The sequence below is a fragment of the Mustelus asterias genome, chromosome 6, assembly GCF_964213995.1.
Source record: "Mustelus asterias chromosome 6, sMusAst1.hap1.1, whole genome shotgun sequence".
Classification (NCBI taxonomy): Eukaryota; Metazoa; Chordata; class Chondrichthyes; order Carcharhiniformes; family Triakidae; genus Mustelus; species Mustelus asterias.
The window spans coordinates 121749570-121773504 of record NC_135806.1 but is presented as its reverse complement, the minus strand read 5'-3'; the positions used below and the strand labels follow the sequence as shown (position 1 = coordinate 121773504).

Genomic DNA, 23935 nt, shown 5'->3' with positions numbered 1-23935 from the left:
ACGTTCTCCCCATGTCTGCGTGGGTTTTCTCTGGGTGCTCCGATTTCCTCCCATCGTCCAAAGATGTGCGGGTTAGGTTGATTGGCCATGCTAAATTTCCCCTTAGTGTCAGGGAGGTTAGCAGGGTAAATATGCAAGGTTATGGGGATAGGGGCTGGGTTGGATTGTTGTCAGTGCAGGCTTGATGGGTCAGGTGGCCTCTTTCTGCACTGTAGGGATTCTGTGATATGATTCTATCACAAAAACACATGATCTGCTTATTATCTCATCATTATTTGTGGGAGCTTGCTGCGTGTAAATTGGGTGTATTTCCGACAGTCCACCAGTGATTACGATTCACAAATGCTTCATGGACACTCAAGTATTTTGGGATTTCCTGAGGTCATAAAGGGTGCTAAGTAAACTCAAAGTACTTCTTTCTTTAAAAATTAAATTCTGTTTATGATATTTGTCTGCAACATTAGGTCCACAATTCCAATGTTCCAAATATGAAAGGCCATATTTTGTTGGATCTTTACAATTTGCCAATTCCTCTTTTCTTTGAAGGGAATTATTTTCATAATGAAGTTTTTATCAAAATAAGGTTTTGCGAGACCTGTCATTGTACTTTTCCAGAGTGAGAATCTAGTGTAATGTAAAGATTGGATTGTTTGCAGAGTCTGTAGTGGAATGTCCACGGAATTGTCACGGAAATGGGGAATGTGTTTCTGGAGCTTGTCATTGTTTTCCTGGATTTTTTGGACCGGATTGTGCCAGAGGTATGTAAAAGGTCCTGTTCAGGATCCCAAACTATTTGTGTGTTGTCGGTCAGGACAGGAGATTGTGCGCACACAGAGAGTGGAGCTATTTTGGGAATGGTGCAAAATAACCTGAGATGTTTCCCCTAGTTACGGTCATGTCCTACATGGCAACAGACTCCTGAGGGCCTGATATCTGGAGGGTCTAGCCAACTCCGGTGCCAATTAAAAATGGCAAGCAGGACCCGATTCCGGATTCCCATACCCACTCCCGGCGCGAGCATTTTTCACCAGCGTGTGTAAGGGAGTGGATTGCAAGGCCATGCCCTGCACTGCCAACCTGGCCAGCTCCAATCTGTGGGTAGCGATCTCCTCGCCCGCACAATTGTGCATTGCTGTTGCAATAAAAGTGTCAATCAGACAGACCATTAAGTTTCAATAACAGAGGGTTCAAATATTTCACACCTCTTCACCTTGTCCAAATAAACATTGGGATGTTGACTGGGTTTTCATTTGTTCTCAGTCTACATGATTGCCTGAGAGCCCAAACCAATAAAAACATTCACCCAGCTGTGAATCTGTTTAGACAATTGAAGTTAACATTGTTTGATTGACATCTTTAAGTTATTATAATAAGTTTGTTCTAAGATTTCCTCTGTCATTGCCTGAACGTTTATTTGGACATGATGAAGAGTGTGATGTGTTAGAAGTCTCTGTTATTGATATTTCAATGGTCAGTCTGACTAACAACTACAGGGTTGAAGGAACATCAGGTTTTTTCAAAGACATTTCTGAATGGGTGGTTCTGTCAGCTATCCCACGCTTGCCATTGTTGTTATATGGCTCCTTGGTTACGTACACAGTGGATGCTGGGTGAATGAGCATGGAAATAGCATGAGATGGCATCAAGAGCATGAGGGGACATGGAGAATGGTTGGGGTTGGCATGGGGGGTATGAAGGGTCAGGGGACGTGGCTGGGGGTATGAGTTAGCATGGAGACTGTGACGGGCCCATGGGCAGTGGCTGAGGAGCATGAGTTAGCATGGAGACTATGAAAGGCCATGGGCAGTGATGAGGAGCATGAGTTAGCATGGAGACTATGAAGGGCCATGGGCAGTGATGAGGAGCATGAGTTAGCATGGAGACTATGAAGGGCCATGGGCAGTGATGAGGAGCATGAGTTAGCATGGAGACTATGAAGGGCCATGGGCAGTGGCTGAGGAGCATGAGTTAGCATGAAGAATAAGAGAGGCCATGGCCAGTGATGAGGAGCATGAGTTAGCATGAAGGATAAGAGAGGCCGTGAGGAGTGGTTGGAATTGTGAAGAGATGTATGGGTGAAGGTACGAGGGCCTAACTCCTTTTATTCCAACTGAGACAAAGTTCCAGCAAACCGAGGCAGGCCTTCAAACCAGCCCACCTCGGCACTCCTCCATCCCCCATGACTGTCTTAGATCTGCTTCTGTGGTAGGTGGACCTGGTTACGTCCTGCAGCAGCCACCATAGTGAAAATTGTGTGTGACTATGTGCTTTAAACCAAGGTGAGCCAACAAATAATTTCCCAACCCATGCTACCCATCTCAGTAGTGAAAATCCAGCGCTGAGTCTGCAATACTAATCATTCTTTTGTGGAAGATCTTTGTTTTTGAAGCTCAATCAAGTTGACTATCATTGAGAATTGCTGCAACTGTTGCAGAAAAGAGTGTGTGGTCATTTAATGATAAGAAAATTTGATATCCGCCTATTTGCACATTTAATTGTAGTGTTATTTCCGACCTGGTGTAACATACTCTCATTTCTCTTGTATAGCAACATGTCCAATATTATGTAGCGGCAATGGCCAATATTCCAAGGGGCGTTGCCTTTGTTACAGTGGCTGGAAAGGGACGGAGTGCGATGTGCCCTCAACCCAGTGCATCGACCCTCTTTGTGGAGCACACGGCGTCTGCATCATGGGCTCCTGTGTTTGCAACTCGGGTTACAAAGGAGAAACCTGTGAGCAAGGTACAGCGAAATAAAAGAGCAATAAAGTCACGGGAAGTGACTTGTTGGAAATAAATTCAAAGTGTAATATGGCACGAAACATGGAGATATTAATGTACATCTTCTGATCAGCAAAGTTCATGAATGATTGAATGCTTATATTATTTTCCTGAATATGCATTTAATTTGGGGTAGAAACAAGCAACGAGAGGGAGAAACTCCTGAAATATGTATAAGAGATCATTCTTCATCAGTGTGGTTCAAAGATCGACAAGAAAGGAAGCTGTGCTGCGTCTGTTTCTGTAGCATGAAGTGGGGCAAGTGGCAGTGGGAAAGCATTTGGAAACAGTGATCATAACACAATTTTGGAATGGTTATGGAAAAAAAGGGCACAATACATCCAAGAGTAAAAATACATAGCTGCGGGAGGGGTGGCTTCAGTGAGTTGAAAAGACCTGAGCCAGGCCAATTGGAATCAAAAATTTGTTGTCAAAACAAGAACTGAACAGTGGGGGATCTGCAGGAAGGAAATGGCTTGGTTCGGGCCAATTTGAACCAAAAATGCGACCTTCTTCCAGAAGCACAGAATCTGGCTGACATATTAAATGGGTACTTAGTATCTATCTTCACTGAAGTAGCAGTAAAGCAGGAGACAGCAGTGATATTGACTCTGAACCTCAAAGCTTATAGCATGAAGTAAATTTTGGGAGGAAGAACGGGGAGAGAGCAATTCAAACTAAATGATGCAATTTAAAGGGCAGCACGGTAGCATAATGGTTAGCACTGCTGCCTCACAGCACCAGGGACCCGGATTCAATTCCAGCCTCATGTGTCTGTGTGGAGTTTGCACTTTCTCTCCATGTCTGCGTGGGTTTCCTCCGGGTGCTCCAGCTTCCTCCCACCATCCAAAGATGAGTAGGTTACATGGATTGGTCATGCTAAATTGTCCCTTAGTGTTAAAAGATGTGTAGATTAGGTGGATTAGCCATGGGAAATGTACAAGGTATTGGGATGGGGGGTAGGGTGGGATCTGGAGAAGCTGCTGAGTTAGTGCAGATATGATGAGCCGAATGCACTGTTGTCCTGACTAATTAGCTGCACTGTAGGAATTCTAGGATTGGAGAGATCTGGGGATGTAAAAACACAAATTCTTGAAGGTGGCAGAGCAAGTGAACAAGGTTGTTAAAATAACAATATGGAATGCTTGGCTTTATAAAGTACAAAAGCAAGACACTTTGATTCAATCTTTAGCAAACACTGGGGTATTTCTGTGCACCACACTTTAGGAAGGATGTCCAAGCCTTTGAGTGGATGTAAAAGTATGGCAAAAGGTCTGAAAGTCTTCAGTTATGTGGAGAGCCTGAGGCAATGGGATTGTTCTCCTTAGAGTAGAGGAGGCTGAAGAGAAGTGTTCACAATGATGCATTAATTTGGTGGAGGGAAGTGGCTGAAGGGTCAGTAACCAGAGGGCGCAGACTTAAGGTGATTGATAAGAGAACAAGAGGCAACAAACATTCTTTTTGCACAGTGAGTTGTGGTCTGAGGTGCACTGCCTGATGGAAGCAGATTCATTTGAAACTTTGGAAAGGGAATTGAATACGTACTTAATGGTGAAAAAAAGTGCAGGGCAATGGGGAAAGAGCAGATGGTTGGGTCTAATTGGGTAGTACTATCATGGGTACGATGGGCCACATGGTCTCCCTTTGTGCTGTATTGTTCTATGAATCTCTAATTTAATACAATGACACACACACAGCAGTTCTCCCTTTCCACTGTCAGAAGTGAAATATTTAAGTTTTGCATCGCATAGATGGTGGCTGAATTCTCCAATGTCGTATGGCATGCCGCCGCTGCCAGCGAGAACGGAGAATTTTTGGCGCTCAGCCAAATCTCCATTCACAGAGGATCCCAGCCACGGGCGAGGTCGAAGAATTCCAGCCAGTAAATGGATTAAAGTTCACACAAATCTTTGTGTTATTTTCCTGGACTAGATTCTGATTGGATTTTCCATTGAATATTTTCCCCTTTATTTGAGCTGGATTTTGCACCATTTTACCACTCCCAGGAGGTTATTTTTTATTCGTTCATGGGATGTGGGCATTGCTAGCTGGGCCAGTATTTATTGCCCATCACTGAGGGCATTTAAGAGTCGGCCACATTGCCGTGGATCTGGAGTCACATGATCGCAGATTTTAAAAAATCCTCGAGGGACATTTGTGAACCAGATGGGTTTTTATGACAATCGACAGTGTTTTGTGGTCATCATTAATTCCAGATTTTTATTGAATTCAAATTTCACCATCTGCCATGGTGGGATTCGAACCCAGATCCCCAGATCATTACCCTGGGTCTCTGGATCACTAGTCCAGGGACAATACCACTAAGCCACTGCCTACCCTACAAAGGCCATATCTAGGTTATAAGTGCCAAAGTCATGATGCTCCAGCCATTGTGAGTGTGAGGCATTCTTGATGGAGCAGCTGATCACTTCCTGGGGATCATTTCTGTTTGTGCGTCTGCATGTCCAAACTTCAGATTCCCTGTTTTGTTCTCCTGAATTTATGTGTACCTGCAACATTTTACATCCATTTCCATTGATTCATTAATTCGGACGTCATGGGCAGGATTTTATGGCCTCGCTCGAGCGAGACCGGAAATTCCCACCCGAGGTCAATGGTCATTTCCATTGTCCGTCCCTCGCCCGCTCCGATTCTGTGACAGGTGGGACAGTAGAATTCCAGTGCATGTTCCTCTGCACATTGGTGGCTGTTTTTATATGCACCGGAACGCAATGCTGGAGAAAACCATCCTGAATAGGCCATGGCGCAAACATGGGAAGTGATCAGGGAAGTGATCCTCCGAAACGCACGCACAGGCCGTCCATGAGCCGTCCTTATTGTAGACTCTCAGTCAATTCCAACTGCCAGCTGTAATACTCTACTATTGGTTCATAAGGAGGGGTGAGCTATTAGTTCTGCTCCCAATTTGTCCTGCTTTGGTCAATTAAATTAACCACTTTACACTTTGCAAACTCCTGCAAAGCACTTCCCATGCTTTAAATTCTGAATTTCTGTTCTTTGGTGAAAAGGTCAACCTGTTGGTTTGACTTTGTTTGTTCAGAAGACCGTGGAGGTGGTTGGATTCACAGGTTGCATAGCCTGCTATCAAGTCTTTCGAGAAATTAATACTGCCCGCATTATCTTGCCACATATATTAACTTCTTGTGGCATTCTGCTGACGCTTTGCTTCTGAACAGGATTTGATTTGATTTTGATTTGATTTGTTATTGTCACATGTATTGTTGCACAGTGAAAAGTATTGTTTCTTGCACATTATATAGACAGAGCATACTGTCCACAGAGAAGGGAACGAGAGAGTGCAGAATGTAGTGTGACAATCATAGGAGGGTGCAGAGAAAGATCAACTTAATGTGAGGCAGGTCCATTCAAAAGTCTGATTGCAGCAGGGAAGAAGCTATTCTTGAGTCGGCTGGTACATGTCCTCAGACTTTTGTATGTTTTTCCCGACGGAAGAAGGTGGAAGAGAGGGCGGCACGGTAGCGCAGTGGTTAGCACTGCTGCTTCACAGCTCCAGGGTCCCGGGTTCGATTCCCGGCTCGGGTCACTGTCTGTGTGGAGTTTGCACATTCTCCTCGTGTCTGCGTGGGTTTCCTCCGGGTGCTCTGGTTTCCTCCCACAATCCATAGATGTGCGGGTTAGGTTGATTGGCCAGGTTAAAAATTGCCCCTTAGAGTCTTGAGATGCGTAGGTTAGAGGGATTAGCGGGTAAATATGTGGGGGTAGGGCCTGGGTGGGATTGTGGTCGGTGCAGTATCGATGGGCCGAATGGCCTCCTTCTGCACTGTAGGGATTCTATGAGAGTATGACCGGGGTATGTGGGGCCCTTAATTATGCTGGCCATTTTTCTGAGGCAGCAGGAAGTGTAGACAGTATCAATGGGTGGGAGGCTGGTTTGAGTGATGGACTGGGCTTTGTTCACAACTCTTTGTAGTTCCTTGCGGTCTTACACTGTAAAATGATCATGGAAGAATGATGGTACCTCTCAGTTCTTCATGCTTAAGTCCAGTTCAAACACTGTCAGAGAGTCTAGAACAGTATTTTGGCTCATACTGCATCATAGTATGGGCAGTCAGACTCTGAGTCACTTTACAATGGTGAATCCTGCAACTTGCCACAACAAGGTTGATCAGCACTGACTAACCCTGAAACTACGGACTGGATTTTACTAAAGGCTTCAGAGCCAAGACCACAGTCCCAAACGGAGGCCCCGAGTCCAGACTAGTCAGCATCAGAACCTTGAAGGTCCCACCAGGAGAGGTGGATGCAGCTGAGATAGATCGGGGATGCTGAGAATCATAGAATCCCTACAGTACAGAAGGAGGCCATTCAGCCCATCGAGTCTGTACTGACCACAATCCAACCTTGGCCCTATTCCCATAACCCCATTCATTTACCCTGCTAATACTCCTGACACTAAGGGGCAATTTAGCACGGCCAGTCAACCTAACCCGCACATCTTTGGACTGTGGGAGGAAACCGGAGCACCCGGAGGAAACCCAGCAGACACGGGGAGAAAGTGCAAATTCCACACAGTGACCCAAGGCCAGAATTGAACCTGGGACCCTTGCGCTGTGAGGCAGTGGTGCTAACCATTGTGCCACCCGCTGTGCCACTGTGCCACCCACTGTGCCACCGTGCCACCGTGCCACCATGCCACCCACTGTACCACCGTGCCACCCAAAGGCCACCTGAGGTCACCTGAAATGGAGGCACCCTTGCCTTACTATCAGCATCTCTGCTCTGTATTGTTTATCGTCAGTTTCCTGGGAAAACGTTCAGTTGCAATTAATGGCATGCTTTTGCAAATCAAATATTTCCTTGATCAGTGTGGTGTGGCTGATGCACACTGTTGCTGGCCTGGAAATGTCTTTGCAGTTATTCAAAGATGTACTTGTACCAATGAGGCATGTAGAGGATGGCTAATTAAGGAGCAGGTCCAGTCACTATATTCCTAATTCTTTGAACATAATTCATCTTGCACCTGCAAAGCTTCCTCCCACCTTGCACCCTGTGTCTCATTGTTGTGCTTGTAATTGCCATTGTCGTATTAAGTCAGTGCCTTCAACCTCTACTTCCATCAGAATACTAAAAAGGGACCTCATGGCAATCGGTGCTAACTGGGTGAGATCATTGTGGCTTTTAGTTTACAGGAAGAAAGATGAATGCTGGAAATCTGAAGTTAAACAAGAAAATGTCAGAAACATTCAGCCGGTCAAGGCAGCATCTGTAGCAAGAGGGAGGTAGGGATAGCACTTCCAGGCTGACAAATTTCAATGGGGAAGTGACGGCATACTACAGGGAGGCGATGATGTTGTGGTATTGCTACTGGACTAGTAATCCAGAGACCCAGATGCTGGGGACCTGGGTTCGAATGCCACCACAGGAGATAGTGAAATTTCAATTCAATACAAAATGTGGAATGTCTAATGATGACCTTTAAACCACTGTTGATTGTCGTAAAAACTTATCTGGTTCACTCATCTGTCATCCTTACCTGGTCTGGCCTGCATCTGGCTCAACACATGGTTGACTCTTAATTGCCCTCTGAAATGACCTAGCATGTCACTCAGTACAAGGGCAATGCCATAGAAACTAGAAGCAGGCCCTTCAAGCCTGCTCCGCCATTAATTTTGATCATGGTTGATCATCAAATTCAATATCCTGATTCCTCCCTTCCCCCCATATCCCTTGATCCCTTTCGCCCCAAGAGCTGTATCTTTAATTTCTTCTTGAAATCACACAACATTAGGGAAGGGCAGTGAATACTGGCCCAGTCGGCGACATCCACAATGAATAAAATAAAATCAGAGAATAGTCTTCCGTCAGTTGCCATGTTACTTCCAGTTATTTGCATGCAGCTGATGAGCCCTTTCCAAAGAATGAGAACAATCTGTAAGACAGATTATTTAATATCACTCACAGACAGGTGAGTTGGACTCTGCCAGCATGGCGTGAACCCAATGCAATTAATCCCACCACAAAATGAGACATGCTCCATTAGTTCAAATGAGGAGCTTGTCTTGTGGAGCAAACGCAAGAACATCTCAGCTAACTGGACCGTTTTAGTGTTCATTTTGCTAAAAGCTGGAAAGTAACTTCGCCAAGACTGATGGCAGAGCGGAAACCTTCAAGGGCATATCTCCAGAATCATGTGTTTCATTCCAAAGCTCCTTATTCACTTGTTTAGTCCTGTCACTAGCATGTATGAAATATTAGGATAATTATTATAGAAAGATTAACGGGTAACTGAGAGTGATTACTATGCAGTCATATAAACGAGAGTTCAGATGTTGTCGTCAACTGTACCTCAAGTGTTTGTTTTAATTGTCATGTCAATTCAGGCTTACTGCCTTGTAATTACGTGGGGTTACCTATTATTTGTCTGTGTACTATACTATAAATTTTATAGAGCAGCTGTTTTTTTTCTCCCCTGTGAAATCAATTTCTGTGCAGCCAGGAGAATTGCAGACTATTGCTAAATTATAGAAAAATAACCTATTGTTGAATTACTGGAAAATGTTGTGGCCATTATCCAGGATACAATAAGCAATGGGTTTGAATGTCTCTTTTCCAAATGTGTGTGGGTGGGGTGGTAAATTTTCAATCTTTCTAAATCTGTCTCTTCAGAATTTTACGGTCGTAAAAACATACACGCTCCCCCCCCCCCCCCCCCCCCCAATGCTACCAGCGAGAACGGAGAATTTGGCGCTCAGCCAAATCTCCATTCACAGCAGCGGGACTGGAGAATCCCAGCCGTGGGTGAGGTCAGAAACTCCGCCTTCACTTCTGTGTAGAAATTTAGATATGTAAGATACTGCTGTCTTAATAATGAGGCTGATGCATTGGTCAGTCAGTGGGTGGGCGGCACAGTGGTTAGCATTGCTGCCTCACAGCGCCGGGGACCCGGGTTCAATTCCAGCCTCGGGTCACTGTCTGTGTGGAGTTTGCACATTCTCCCCATGTCTGCGTGGGTTTCCTCTGGGTGCTCCGGTTTCCTCCCACAGTCCAAAGGTGTGCAGATTAGGTTGATTGGCTAAATTGACCATAGATCGGTGGGATTAGCAGGGTAAATTTATGGGGTTACTGGAATAGGGCCTGGGTGGGATTGTGGTCAGTGCAGACTTGATGGGCCAAATGGCCTCCTTCTGCACTATAAGAATTCTATGAATGTTAGCCATCTTTACCTCTGCAGCTGGACATTTTGATAAGTTCAAAATAAATCATCTGGTGACCCCTGTTTACATATATCTCTTTGTAGCAGAGCTATTAATGATTCAAATAAAAAATGCAATGACTCTTTTAAATAAAAAGGCAATTCTGATTGAATGTTAGTGGATATTGTAAGGTAGGGCAGCGAGTTTTCTGAGTACTAAAGATTTCAACCCAGCTGGTTCTGGTTGGAAACTGTTAAAACTCTGTTAAACCTTGGGATTAAACTGCAAACTAAGAAAGTCACAGCGGCTGCGATGGAGAGAAAGAGGCTGGAGACGGTGCAAACCTGAAACACTGGCAGTAGACAGCAGACCCATCAGCATCAGGAAAGAGAAAAGGGCAAGCTAACATTTCCAGTCAGATTTAAAACTAAAGGATAGACACTTCCCTTTACAAATACGAACAGACCTCCGAATTTGCAGCTTTTGTTTTCAGCAACCGAAGTGGTGCTTCTCCTTTTTAGCCCTCATTAGGACCAGTTCACAGAACCATGGAAACTAGAAGCAGGAGTAGGCCATTCGGCCCTTCGAGCCTGCTCCGCCATTCATTTTGATCATAGCTGATCACCAAATTCAGTATCCCGATCCCCCTCCCCCTTCCCCCCATATCCCTTGATCCTTTTAGCCCCAAGAGCTACATGTAATTCCTTCTTGAAATCAAACATTTTGACATCAACTACATTCTGTGGCAGTGAATTCCACACATTCACCACTCTCTGGGCAAAGAAATTTCCTCACCTCAGTTCTAAAGGGTTTACCCCTTATCCTCAAACTATGACCCCTAGTTCTGGACTCCCCCACCATTGAGAACAATCATGGGAATTTTTGTTATCCAAGTTGAGGATGATAATGCTTTCGACAACATTGGCATTTTGCAGTGGTGGTGGCTCCAAAAGCAGCGCATCTATCCCGCCCAAAAAGCTGGCTGCTATTTAAAAGTAACTTGAGCAGGGTAGAATGGAACTTTTGTTCTGCTCCAGTAGCCCGTGTCGAGAGTGCCCCCAAGAGCAAATATGGCATGACCAACTAACTGAAGCTTAACCAAAACACCTTAATGCCAAAATGTTGCTGTTTTAAAGGGGTAGGGAGTTCATATAAAGTGAGCACTGTTTAAACGTGCATTGTGTGAACTCTAAGTCCAAGGCAGTATTTTTAATACAGCCACTGGGCATTAACTGACAAGTGTAAGTTGAGAGAAACCAATGCTAAGATTCTGGTTTGTCTCCGTTTTTCCCCTCTCTTCTCATGTGGAAATATATGCATCCCGGAGATGTGCCCAGAGTAAGCGGAGGCTCACAGTAAAGAGTAAGGTGACGTGGAGGTGACTTTGCGGCTTATTAGCTGAAAGCAATTCACGAGTCAGTCATTGAGAGGGTGGAGATGTCTGTGTGACCAGGTTGGGAATGAGAAGTAACAGGTAATTGGAATAACTGGGCCATTCGCAAAGCAGTTCAATGCACATTGAAACGGATACATTTTCAATTTGGAAATGAAAATTGAGCAGTTTCTACAGGGTGCCCGTCGCGTTATCAGCTTAACGCTGAGGCAGTAAATTGAAAATCTCCCCAACAAGAAGTGGTTTGTCTAGTAGTACTATACAGTTATTCAAGAGTTTGGAGGTGGGAAGACAGGTTGTGATGAGGATGCTGTGATTCTGTGATGGGATTATAGATAGGTTGGGTAACTGGGCGAAAATCTGGCAAATGGAGTTTGATGTGGGGAAGTGTGAAGTCATGCATTTTGGTAGGAGGACTCAAAACGCAGATTATTATCTAAATCATAGAACCATACAGCACAGAAGAGGCCCTTCGGCCCACCAAGTCTGCACCGACACATCAGAAACACCTGAACTCCTACCTAGTCCCATCTGCCAGCGCTTGGCCCATGGTCCTGAATGTTGTGATGTGTCAAGTGTTCATCCAGATACCTTTTAAAGGATGTGAGGCAACCCGCCTATACCACCCTCCCAGGCAGCGCATTCCAGACAAAGAACAAAATTCCATTTGCCTTCTTAATTACCTCTGCACCAATTATCTTGATCAATTGGACCAGTGGGCTGACAAGTGGCAGATGGAGTTTAATTTAGACAAATGCGAGGTGATGCATTTTGGTAGATTGAACCAGGGCAGGACTTACTCAGTTAATGGTAGGACGTTGGGGAGAGTTACAGAACAAAGAGATCGAGGGGTACATGTTCATAGCTCTTTGAAAGTGGAGTCACAGGTGGACAGAGTGGTGAAGAAGGCCTTCAGCATGCTTGGTTTCATTGGTCAGAACATTGAATACAGGAGTTGGGACATCTTGTTGAAGTTGTACAAGACATTGGTAAGGCCACACTTGGAATATTGTGTACAGTTCTGGTCACACTATTATAGAAAGGATATTATTAAACTAGAAAGAGTGCAGAAAAGATTTACTAGAATGCTACTGGGACTTGATGGGTTTGAGTTATCAGGAGAGGCTGGATAGACTGGGACGTTTTTCTCTGGAGTGAAGGAGGTTTCGGGGTGATCTCATAGAGGTCTATAAAATAATGAAGGGCATAGATAAAGTAGATAGTCAATATCTTTTCCCAAAGGTAGGGGAGTCTAAAACTAGAGGGCATAGGTTTAAGGGGAGAGATACAAATGTGTCCAGAGGGGCAATTTTTTCACACAGAGGGTGGTGAGTGTCTGGAACAAGCTGCCAGAGGGAGTAGTAGAGGCGGGTACAATTTTGTCTTTTAAAAAGCGTTTAGATAGTTACATGGATAAGATGGATATAGAGGGATATGGGCCAAATGCGGGCAATTGAGATTAGCATAGGGGTTTTAAAAAAAGGGCAGCATGGGCAAGTTGGGCCGAAGGGCCTGTTTCCGTGCTGTAAACCTCTATTACTCTATGACCTGCGATTCATGCACAAGGACACCCAGGTCCCTCTGCACAGCAGCATGCAGCATTTATTTACCAATTAAATAATCGTCCATTTTGCTGTTATTCCAACCAACATGGATGACCTCACATTTACTAACATTGTAATCACCTGCCAGCCCCTTGCCCACTCACTTAAACTATATATATCCCCTTGCAGACTTTCAGCATCCTCTGCACATTTTGCTCTGCCACTCATCTTAGTGTCATCTGCGAATTTTGACACACTACACTTGGTTCCCAACTCCAGATCATCTATGTAAATTGTAAATAATTGCAGTCCCAACACTGATCTCTGAGGCACACCACTCGTCACTAATCGCCAACCAGAAAAACACCCATTTACCCCCACTCTTTGCTTTCTGTTAGTTACCAATCCTCTATCCATGCTAATACTTTACCCGTATCACCGTGCTCCTTTATCGAATGCTTGGCACCTTCTGGAAATCCAGATACACCACATCCACAGGTTTCCCATTGTCCTCCATGCTCGAAAAGTCCTCAAAGAATTCCGGTAAATGAGTTAAACACGACCTGCCTTTTGTGAACCCATGCTGGGTCTTTCTAATGGGATAATTTCTATCCAGACATCTCGCTATTTCTTCCTTGATGATAGATTCAAGCATTTTCCCCACGACAGAAGTTAAGCTAACTGGTCTATAGTTAGCCGCCTTTTTGTCTACCTCATTTTTTTAAACAGTGGCGTCACATTTGCTGTTTTCCAATCTGCCGGAACCACCCGAATTTTGGTAAATTACCACGAGTGCATTTGCTATTTCCCCCGCCATTTCTTTTAGTACAGGTACTGAAGGAAGTCTGAGTAATGCTCTTCACTTTGAGGTGACGAAACAATGAGGAGACATTAATATTTGTTTCACATCACAGAGTGAAGAATTGCCTCAGCCAAATATATTGATAGTCGACTCTCATGCACTGTAGTTATTCAGTCAGCGGGAAGAACTGACAAGATAGCTGATGCTGGTAAATTGTGATGACAATTGGTCACCTTTTTGTTCTTCTATCATAATCATGGTATTGAGGAGGAAGCTATGAAAGATCAGTTCATTTTTCAAATGCAAAATCCAATTTCCCTACCCCCGAAATATTGATTTTATTGATCTTTGTTCATACAGTAAGGCAATTAGTGCTGAACAGATTAAATTTTCAGGTCGTTGACCCTACAAGTGTAAAGTTTTATTGAGTCAAATTGTTAAATTAGATCTCATCATCTAAAGCACATTAAAGTGAATTAGAGGACCAAGTCTTGCCAGCCTCTGCTATTTCTCATCTCCTCGGGCAAAAGGATGATTTTGTGTTTTTCTTCCAGCGGACTGCTACAATCCCACCTGCTCGAACCACGGGATCTGCATCCACGGGGAATGCCACTGCAGTTCGGGATGGGGCGGCGCAAACTGCGAGACTTCGAAAACCATGTGTCCCGATCAGTGCTCTGGCCACGGGACCTACCTTCAGGAGAGCGGTTCCTGCACTTGTGATCCAAATTGGACAGGCACAGACTGCTCAGCGGGTTAGTAGACAGAGGATACCTTGGCAAATCAGCTCATAAGTGGTGAAATGTTGAGAGCCTGAAGTCCCAAAGGGTCTAATGCAGCAGCAGCGTACTTACTGAGTTACACAGTAACCTGGTGATGTTCGTTATCAGTGGATAGGTTACCCCGGCATATCCATCATTCATTTTAATGGTCTGAGGTACTTAGCAAATTCTCTCTTTTTTTAGAGGCCAAATTCTTGCAGTGGGCAGGTGAGAAACCTCTTTCTAGAAACAGCAACCAGTCAACAGTACAATTACTTTTAGGCAGCACAGTGGTTAGCACTGCTGCCTCACAACCCTAGGGACGCAGGTTCGATTCCCGGCTTGGGTCACTGTCTGTGTGGAGTTTGCACATTCTCCCTGTGACTGCATGGGTTTCCTCCGGGTGCTCCGGTTTCCTCTCATAGTCCAAAGATATGCAGGTTAGGTGAATTGGGGTCATGCTAAATTCTCCCTCAGTGTACCCGAACAGGTGCTGGAGTGTGGCGGCTAGGGGATTTGCACAGTAACTTCATCGCAGTGTGAATGTAAGCCCACTGTGACTAATAAATAGACTTTACTTTTCTTTCAAAGTCTGGGCTATGCAATAAAGATCTTCCTTTGTTTTTTAAAAAATGTTTATGCACTTTTTGAACAACGTTCCCAAGATGTTCCTGCCATGGTTTCGCTTAATTACTCATTCATGATAAGAGAGTATCGCTGGCAAGCCCAGCGTTTATTGCCCATCCCTAATTGCCCGAGAGAAGGTGGGTCAATTTGCCAGCTGGCCTGCTACTAAGGCACACAGGAGACAAAGTGCTCTCTTGTGCTGAACCTCTGAGGCAACTGGGCTTGTCTCTCTCTGGGTTAGTGAGAGTTTGTCTGCCTGTTTATGACCACTCCCCAGTGAACCTTGCTACAATGCATTTTACTTCAGTCATGGGATGTTGACATCGCTGGCTAGACCGCCATTTAATGCCCATCCTTATTTGCTCTTGAGAAAGTGATGATGAGCTGTCTTCTCGAACTGCTGCAGTCCATGTTCGAGTTAGGACTGGGCTTAGGTGCAATGGTTGAATATTTTCCAGTTACTGTCAAAGATCCGCACATTACTGCTGACTATTTGGCCAAGATACTGAAGGATAGCTCCTGCTCAGGGTAGTCTATGCCAGAGGAAGAGTCTTTATTGTAAAAGTGGTACTGGTTTTATTTTCTCCTTATTAATATTAATACTGCAATCTGACGATTTCTTGCCTGTAAATATTCCAGCTTGCAAGCTGGGCATTTCTGACAATGTCACCTTAAGTCTACATACTTTGCATTCATTGTTATCAATTCTCCATATGCCAGTGAACCTATCAAAATTCCATTACAGAAAAAAATCCTAGTCTAACCCCAATTCTGTGTTGTTTAAAGGCATTAAATTTCAGTCGCTGATCCGGGAACTGAACAACTGGAATATTTATTTTTAACCAGCAATTCTTTTTTTTAAATTCTGCTTGCTTTGTCAAGTTTCCATTGAGTTGTATCCTTCAAGGATGCCCGTTGCTATCCATTGTGGCACAGTTGGCGGTAATCTCTTGTCTGAATCAGAAGGTTGTGACTTTAAGCCCCATTCCAGCGACTACAGCATCACTTCTCGGCTAACACTCCAGTGCGGTATTGAGGAGGTGCTGTTGTCAGAGTGAAGCATTAAACCAAACACCCGTATGCCCTGAAAAAAATTCGATGGCACTATTTTGAAGAAGAGTAGGGGAGTTATGCCCCCTAGGGGAGTTATATATAAGGGGCGGCACGGTGGCACAGTGGTTAGCACTGCTGCCTCACAGTACCAGGGACTCAGGTTCGATTCCGGCCTCGGGTCACTGTCTGTGTGGAATTTGCACGTTCTCCCCGTATCTATATGGGTTTCCTTCGGGGGGTGCTCCGGTTCACTCCCACAGTCCAAATTAGGTGGATTGGCCATGCTAAATTGCCTCTTAGTGTCCCAAGATTAGGTTAGGAGATTAGTACGTGGGGTTACGGGGATAGAGCCTAGGTAAGAGCCGGAGCAGATTCGATGGGCTGAATGGTCTCCTTGTGCACTGTAGGAATTCTTTGATTCTACAATTCTATGCCAGGGCCAACATTTATCCCTCAACCAATACCACCTAAACAGATTTTCTGGCTGTTATCACATTGCTGTGTGGGAGTTTGCTGCCTGCAAATTGACTGCCGCATTTTGAATATTACAACAGTGACTAGACTTCAAAAGTACCTCAGTGGCGGTAAAACAATTTGGGATGTCCTGAGGACTTCCTTCCTTCATAAGGGTTGTGCCCGCAGTTCGCCCCGCTCCATGTGTGATCTGTAACATACTCAATATATTCCCAGTTTGAAGACAAAAAGCACTCGGTAAAATTCCTTGCGGTGGCTTGCTGCTTGAAACAGAATAACTCTACCTCCCTCGAAGCCATTTGCTACGGTATTATTGGAAGAAATCTGCTTTCAGGTCCTGCTTGCCGCTGACGTCTTGACGAGTTGGTCGAAGCAACAATAAGAAAAAAAGCGCAGCTTTGAAATTCGCTGAATTGTAAAATTATATGCTTTAAAAATTTATCTCTCCACGGTCAGATATGAAAATAAGATCAGACACACACGCAAAAAAAAGGAAATGGGTAAAGGGAAATGACTACAACAAAAAATAATTACTGAACTCAGAAAAAAGTTTAGTGGATCCCAACGCACTTAATTAATGGCAGAAATATCAATTAATCATAATGTTGCTCGTACAGATGTCAACGTGATAAGGCTTCAGCTGTGAGGAAATTAAGTGGTCTTCTGAATGAAAAGCTGAAACTGAACATGTCTCATGCGAATTTTCTTCCTTAAGATAAGTTTGATGCTCAGTTATAATAGAACCTCCCCCAACCCTCTGTTGAGTGGATTTTTCGAAGAATCATATAATCACTACAGTGCATTTTCTGTTATTCATTCGTGGGACATGGGCGTCGCATGCTGGCCATTAATTATCGCCCATCCCTAGTTGCCATTGTTCAGAGGGCAATTGAGAGTCAACTACATTGCTGTGGCCCTGGAATCACATGTAGGCCAGACCAGGTAAGGACGGCAGATTTCCTTCCCTAAAGGACATTAGTGAACCAGGTGGGTTTTTCCAACAATGGTTTCATGGTCACCAGTAGATTCTTAATTCCAGGTATTATTTGTTGAATTCAGATTTCAGCACCTGCCGTAGTGGGATTTGAACCTGGGTCCCCAGAACATTAGCTGGGTTTCTGGATTAATAGTCCAGTGATGATACCACTAGGTCATCGCCTTCCTATTCGGCTCATCGAGGCTGCACCAACAGCAATCCCACCCAGGCCCTCTCCCCGTAACCTCACACATCTACCCTGCTAATCAGAATCATATAATCACTACAGTGCATTTTTTGTTATTCATTCGTGGGACATGGGCGTCGCATGCTGGCCATTAATTATCGCCCATCCCTAGTTGCCATTGTTCAGAGGGCAATTGAGAGTCAACTACATTGCTGTGGCCCTGGAATCACATGTAGGCCAGGCCAGGTAAGGACGGCAGATTTCCTTCCCTAAAGGACATTAGTGAACCAGGTGGGTTTTTCCAACAATGGTTTCATGGTCACCAGTAGATTCTTAATTCCAGGTATTATTTGTTGAATTCAGATTTCAGCACCTGCCGTAGTGGGATTTGAACCTGGGTCCCCAGAACATTAGCTGGGTTTCTGGATTAATTGTCCAGTGATGATACCACTAGGTCATCGCCTTCCTATTCGGCTCATCGAGGCTGCACCAACAGCAATCCCACCCAGGCCCTCTCCCCGTAACCTCACACATCTACCCTGCTAATCTCCCAGACACTAGGGTGGCTCGGTGGCACAGTGGTTAGCACTGTTGTCTCAAAGTGCCAGGGACCCGGGTTCAATTCTGAACCCGGGTGACTGTGTGGAGTTTGCATGTTCTCCCCGTGTCTACGTGGGTTTCCTCCGGGTGCTCTGGTTTCCTCCCACAGAACGAAAGATCTGTTGATTGGCCATATTAAGTTGCCCCTTACTATCAGGGGGATGAGCAGGGTAGATGCATGGGTTTACAGACGGGGCCTGGGCGGGATCGCTCTCGGCATGGTGTTGATGCACTTTAGGGATTCCATGGTGCAAGAATTGAACATGGCCAATCAACCTAGCCTGCACATCTTTGGACCTCCAAACAATTTGGATTCTGATTGGTGATTTCCATACTGTTACGGTTTCTTCATGCTGGTCATCACTTGGGGTATCCTGTTCTCCCTCTGCGTTGAACGATTTGCTGCTTAATTCCAGGTTTTAACGTTGGAATTTGATGGGTTTGGGGTTTCTGGTGTGCATCAGCAGTGAAAGGAGTTTTGGGAGATACATGCACAGTCATTTGTTTAAAACCAGGCAATCTTTTGAATTTAACACATCGCCCAAAAGGAAGCCCACTTGGAAAGGAAAATTTGCATCGAGCTTGCCATTGACTCCCCATCAGATGGTGTGCTTCAGTTTAGACAAAGTTTGTTAAGATTCCTTTTGCCAACTTTATTGGATGAAATGAGTAGTGTGTCATGAAATTATAAATTGCTTTGTGGATAGTTTAGTATCAATTTAGGATTTAGGAAATATAAGGACAGGACTCGTGAGGCCATATGTTGGCCGGAATTCTTCGGCCATTCATGCCGGTGGGATTCTCCAGTCCCGCCGGCAGCACACTGCCACCCGTGGGTTTCCTGCCAGTGTGGGATGACATCCAATGCAAATTCTCATTGACAACGGCGGAACATGAGAATCCCACCGCTAGCAAATAACGCGCCACCTCCCGCTGGCGGGAGACACGTGGGTGGGAGGCCGGAGAATCTTGCCCATTATATCAGGACCGAGTGCAAGGCAGGAGGAAAAGATGAAAGGGAAACCCAAGGCTGAACCTGGAGTGACAGAGCCAGCTGGATGGGCCGAAGGATCTTTTGATTTCAGAATCTGGCTGAGTTCAATTGCAGGGATGGAATTGTGAGAAACAACTTGTGGGAGAGATCCAACAAGTGGAGCAATAGATGTTTACACAATATTTAGTCAGGATGGAACAGCAACAGTGATAAAACAAGAGAGCAAATATATCCCTGTAGGCTACGCCGCCAATCAAATGTAAGCAGTTGCGGCCATTTGACTAATTGACAGTCATTTTGCCAGTAATATCTTCATGATGAGGCTCACAGAATCCCTACAGTGCAGAAGAATGTCATTCGGTCCATTAAGCCTTCACCGACAATTAATCCCACCCAGCCCCTAACCCTGTAATCCCACATATTCATCACTACGGGGCAATTGGGGTATTCCCTAACATCCCTTGACACGAAGGGGCAATTTACCATGGCCAATCAACCTAACCTGCACATCTTTGGACTGTGGGAGGAAGCCGGAGCTCCTGGAGGAAACCCACGCGGACATGGGGAGAACATGCAGATTCCACACAGACAGCCACCCAAGCCGGGAATTGAACCCAGGTTCCTGGCACTTCGAGGCAACAGTGCCAACCACTGTGCCACCGTGCCGCCCCTTTCGACTTCTTTCGAATGCATCAGGGAAGCAATGATGGGAACCAGATAATGGATGTATCAATCTGAACCCACATACCCATCAATTGTCCTCAATCCTACACGAAGGTTAAAGAATTGGCTGTTGCAGTTGGAGGAGTCCTGGCCTGTATGAAATGGGTGGGTTCAGTTTTAGGTTGCTTGTTGAGCTCCGTCTACCATTGCCTAATCAGGCCCACCGGTTTGGCACAAACCAGTTCCCACTGTCTCTCCATCAAGGCACTGTTACGATGCCGCAGTCTTCCGTGAGGAAACTGATGTTGCCGAAACACTATTTGATCTTTACGCAGAAGACCAGCTATTAATTAGTTGCACAATTTTGCTTCAATTAAATGCACTCCAATTAATAAGTTTGTAGCGAAGATTGACATGACCGTGCTGGAAGGTGGTGTGTTAAAGGCTGATAAACACCTTGGCGCTAATGAAAAATTGATTAGATTGATTCACAGGAGAAACAAGGCTCAGGATATTTTAAAAAACTTCTCCTCGCAAAGCCGAGTTAATATTTTGCTGCATTGAGGTTAATCAGCCCATCCGAGGTCCTTAATTGAAAGCTTGATTCAGAAGAGAGCGGAGTATGTATAAAGAAATTGTTGGAAGTGCAGGGAACAGGCAGTCCATTCCCCAAGCACCGCAAGAGGTAGCAACTGATGAAGCTGTGACTCGTCCCAGTTGGATAGGTTTTACTGATCATTGAATGAAGCAATCGAGGACTGCAGCCCGTCTTGAGTGAAATCTTTCTTTCAGATCATTCAGTTAGACATTTGACTTTGCTTTTTATGCCCCCTGATAGCTGCATGTTATCGTAGGGCAGGGGGGAGAGGTGGTGACAAGCGTATTGTCACTAGACTAGTAATCCCACAGGCCCTGGCTAATGTTGTGAGCGCAGGGGTTCAAATCCCATCGTGGCAGCTCTGAGAATTTAAATTCAATTAATAAAATCTGGATTTGAAAGCTAGTCTCAGCAATGATTGTGACCATGACAGTGGCTGTTAATTGTCATAAAAAGCCTAATCCCCTCTCAGGGAAGGAAATAGAACATAGAACATAGAACATAGAAAGCCACAGCACAAACAGGCCCTTCGGCCCACAAGTTGCGCCGATCACATCCCCACCTCTAGGCCTATCTATAGCCCTCAATCCCATTAAATCCCATGTACTCATCCAGAAGTCTCTTAAAAGACCCCAACGAGTTTGCCTCCACCACCACCGACGTCAGCCGATTCCACTCACCCACCACCCTCTGAGTGAAAAACTTACCCCTGACATCTCCTCTGTACCTACCCCCCAGCACCTTAAACCTGTGTCCTCTCGTAGCAACCATTTCAGCCCTTGGAAATAGCCTCTGAGAGTCTACCCTATCCAGACCTCTCAACATCTTGTAAACCTCTATCAGGTCACCTCTCATCCTTCGTCTCTCCAGGGAGAAGAGACCAAGCTCCCTCAACCTATCCTCATAAGGCATGCCCCCCAATCCAGGCAACATCCTTGTAAATCTCCTCTGCACCCTTTCAATGGCTTCAACATCTTTCCTGTAATGAGGTGACCAGAACTGCGCGCAGTACTCCAAGTGGGGTCTAACCAGGGTCCTATAAAGCTGCAGCATTATCTCCCGACTCCTAAACTCAATCCCTCGATTAATGAAGGCCAGTACGCCGTACGCCTTCTTGACCGCATCCTCCACCTGCGAGGCCGATTTAAGAGTCCTATGGACCCGGACCCCAAGGTCCTTCTGATCCTCTACACTGCTAAGAATGGTACCCTTCATATTATACTGCTGCTTCATCCCATTGGATCTGCCAAAATGGATCACCACACACTTATCCGGGTTGAAGTCCATCTGCCACTTCTCCGCCCAGTCTTGCATTCTATCTATGTCTCGCTGCAACTTCTGACATCCCTCCAAACTATCCACAAATCTGCCATCCTTACCTGGTCTGGCCTACATGTGACTCTAGACTCACAGCAATGTGGTTGACTCTCAATTGCCCTCTAAAGGGTCATGAATGAAGCCCAGTCCATCACTCAAACCAGTCTCCCATCCATTGGCTCTGTCTACACTTCCCGCTGCCTCGGAAAAGCAGCCAGCACACCCCGGACATTCTCCCGTCCACCTTCTTCCGTTGGGACAAAGATACAGAAGTCATAGACTACGTACCAAACGACTCAAGAACAGCTTCTTTCCTGCTGCCATCAGACATTTGAATGGACTTACCTTGCATTAAGTTGATCTTTCTCTACACCCTAGCTATGACTGTAACACTACATTCTGCACTCTCTCCTTTCCTTCTCTATGAACGGTATGCTTTGTCTGTATAGCGCACAAGAAACAATACTTTTCACTGTATGTTAATCCATTTGACAATAATAAATCAAATCAAATCAAACAATCAAAGGTTCTAGCATCTCGTGTGTGGCTTTTGAGCATCAGCTGAGAGTTGCAGCGTACGCACAATGGTTGCAGTGCTGACCGGGTGTGTCGTTGCTAAGGCTGGAGGTTGGGCCTTCTCGGGCTGCTGATCAAATTTAATGCAAGATAGGTCCATTCAAAAGTCTGATGGTAGCTGGGAAGAAGCTGTTCTTGGGTCGGTTGGTACGTGACCTCAGACTTTTGTCTGAGGAAGAAGATGGAAGAGAGAATGTCCGGGGCGCGTGGGGTCCTTAATTATGCCGGCTGCTTTGCCGAGGCAACGGGAAGTGTAGACGGAGTCAATGGATGGGAGGCTGGTTTGAGTGACATTCACAACCTTTTGTAATTCCTTGCGGTCTTGGGCAGAGCAGGAGCCATACCAAGCTGTGATACAACCAGAAAGAATGCTTTCTATGGGGCATCTGTAAAAGTTGATGAGAGTCATTGCTGACATGCCAAACTTCCTTAGTCTTCTGAGTAAGTAGAGGCATTGGTGGGCTTTCTTAACTATAACGTTGGCATGGGGGGACCAGAATAGATTGTTGGGGAACTGGACACCTAAAAACCTGAAGCCCTCGACCCTTTCTACTTCATCCCCATTGATGTAGACCGAGCATGTTCTCCACTACGTTTCCTGAAGTTGATGACTATCTCGTTCGTTTTGTTGACATTGAGGGAGAGATTATTGTCGCTGCACCAGTTCACCAGATTCTCTATCTCATTTCTGTACTTGAGCCTTGAGACTGTACTTGGATAGTGACAATGTAGTAATAACCAGGGCAACTGGGATGGGTAATAAATGCTGGCCAGCCAGTGACACCCATGTCCTACGAATGAATTCAAAAAAAATGATTGAGCAGAGGTGCAGCCGCACCAGCAGCCATATCTCTTTGGCAATAGTCGATCAACATTGCTTCATCTGAACTACTCCCTCTTGCCGTGGTGTTTGATCCACATCTCCTTCCAGTTATTCTTACCCTCAAGTTGAGTATTTCCAACCATTGACTAACACGAATATGTACAGAACCTGACATTGCAGCTTTCAGCAAGGCCTATAGAACCAGCTTGCAGATTGAGACATCATTTCCATCACAGTATGACTTTTAGTGCCTTACACAATAGCTGTTGAACATTATTGTTGGCCCATCGTGCCTTTATCAAGTTACATTTTTGCTCCTCCATTGGTTTCGTTGTGGATGATAGAAAGCGACTGATGCTCAGGTGAGGGGCCTTGACATGCTCATAGTCAGCAACCTCCAGGAGCTCAGGTCAAAGAGGGCCCAGCCGCAGTGCTCAGCATTTCAGCCCAGCCCTGGTCAGTGATAGGAAGGGTTGACGTGGGAGAAGATGTGCTGTCATCCTTACAGAGAGAAAGACCCCCCTCCACCCCGTCCCTCACTGCGTAAAGCTGTGACTCAGCATTCCCATTGATCCTGAAGATCACTGCACCT

The 23935-nt window shown here is 45.3% G+C and overlaps 1 protein-coding gene across 2 annotated transcripts in view; it reads left to right on the top strand.

The window, feature by feature from the left end:
* Nucleotides 1-23935, top strand: part of tenm3 (teneurin transmembrane protein 3) — a 593227-nt gene that overhangs the window by 416078 nt on the left and 153214 nt on the right. For both annotated transcript variants that reach the window (XM_078215101.1, XM_078215099.1), the window contains 3 exons: nt 657-758; nt 2548-2742; nt 14249-14449. In XM_078215101.1, coding sequence (XP_078071227.1) covers nt 657-758; nt 2548-2742; nt 14249-14449 — 498 coding nt within the window. The remainder of the gene's footprint in view (nt 1-656; nt 759-2547; nt 2743-14248; nt 14450-23935) is intronic.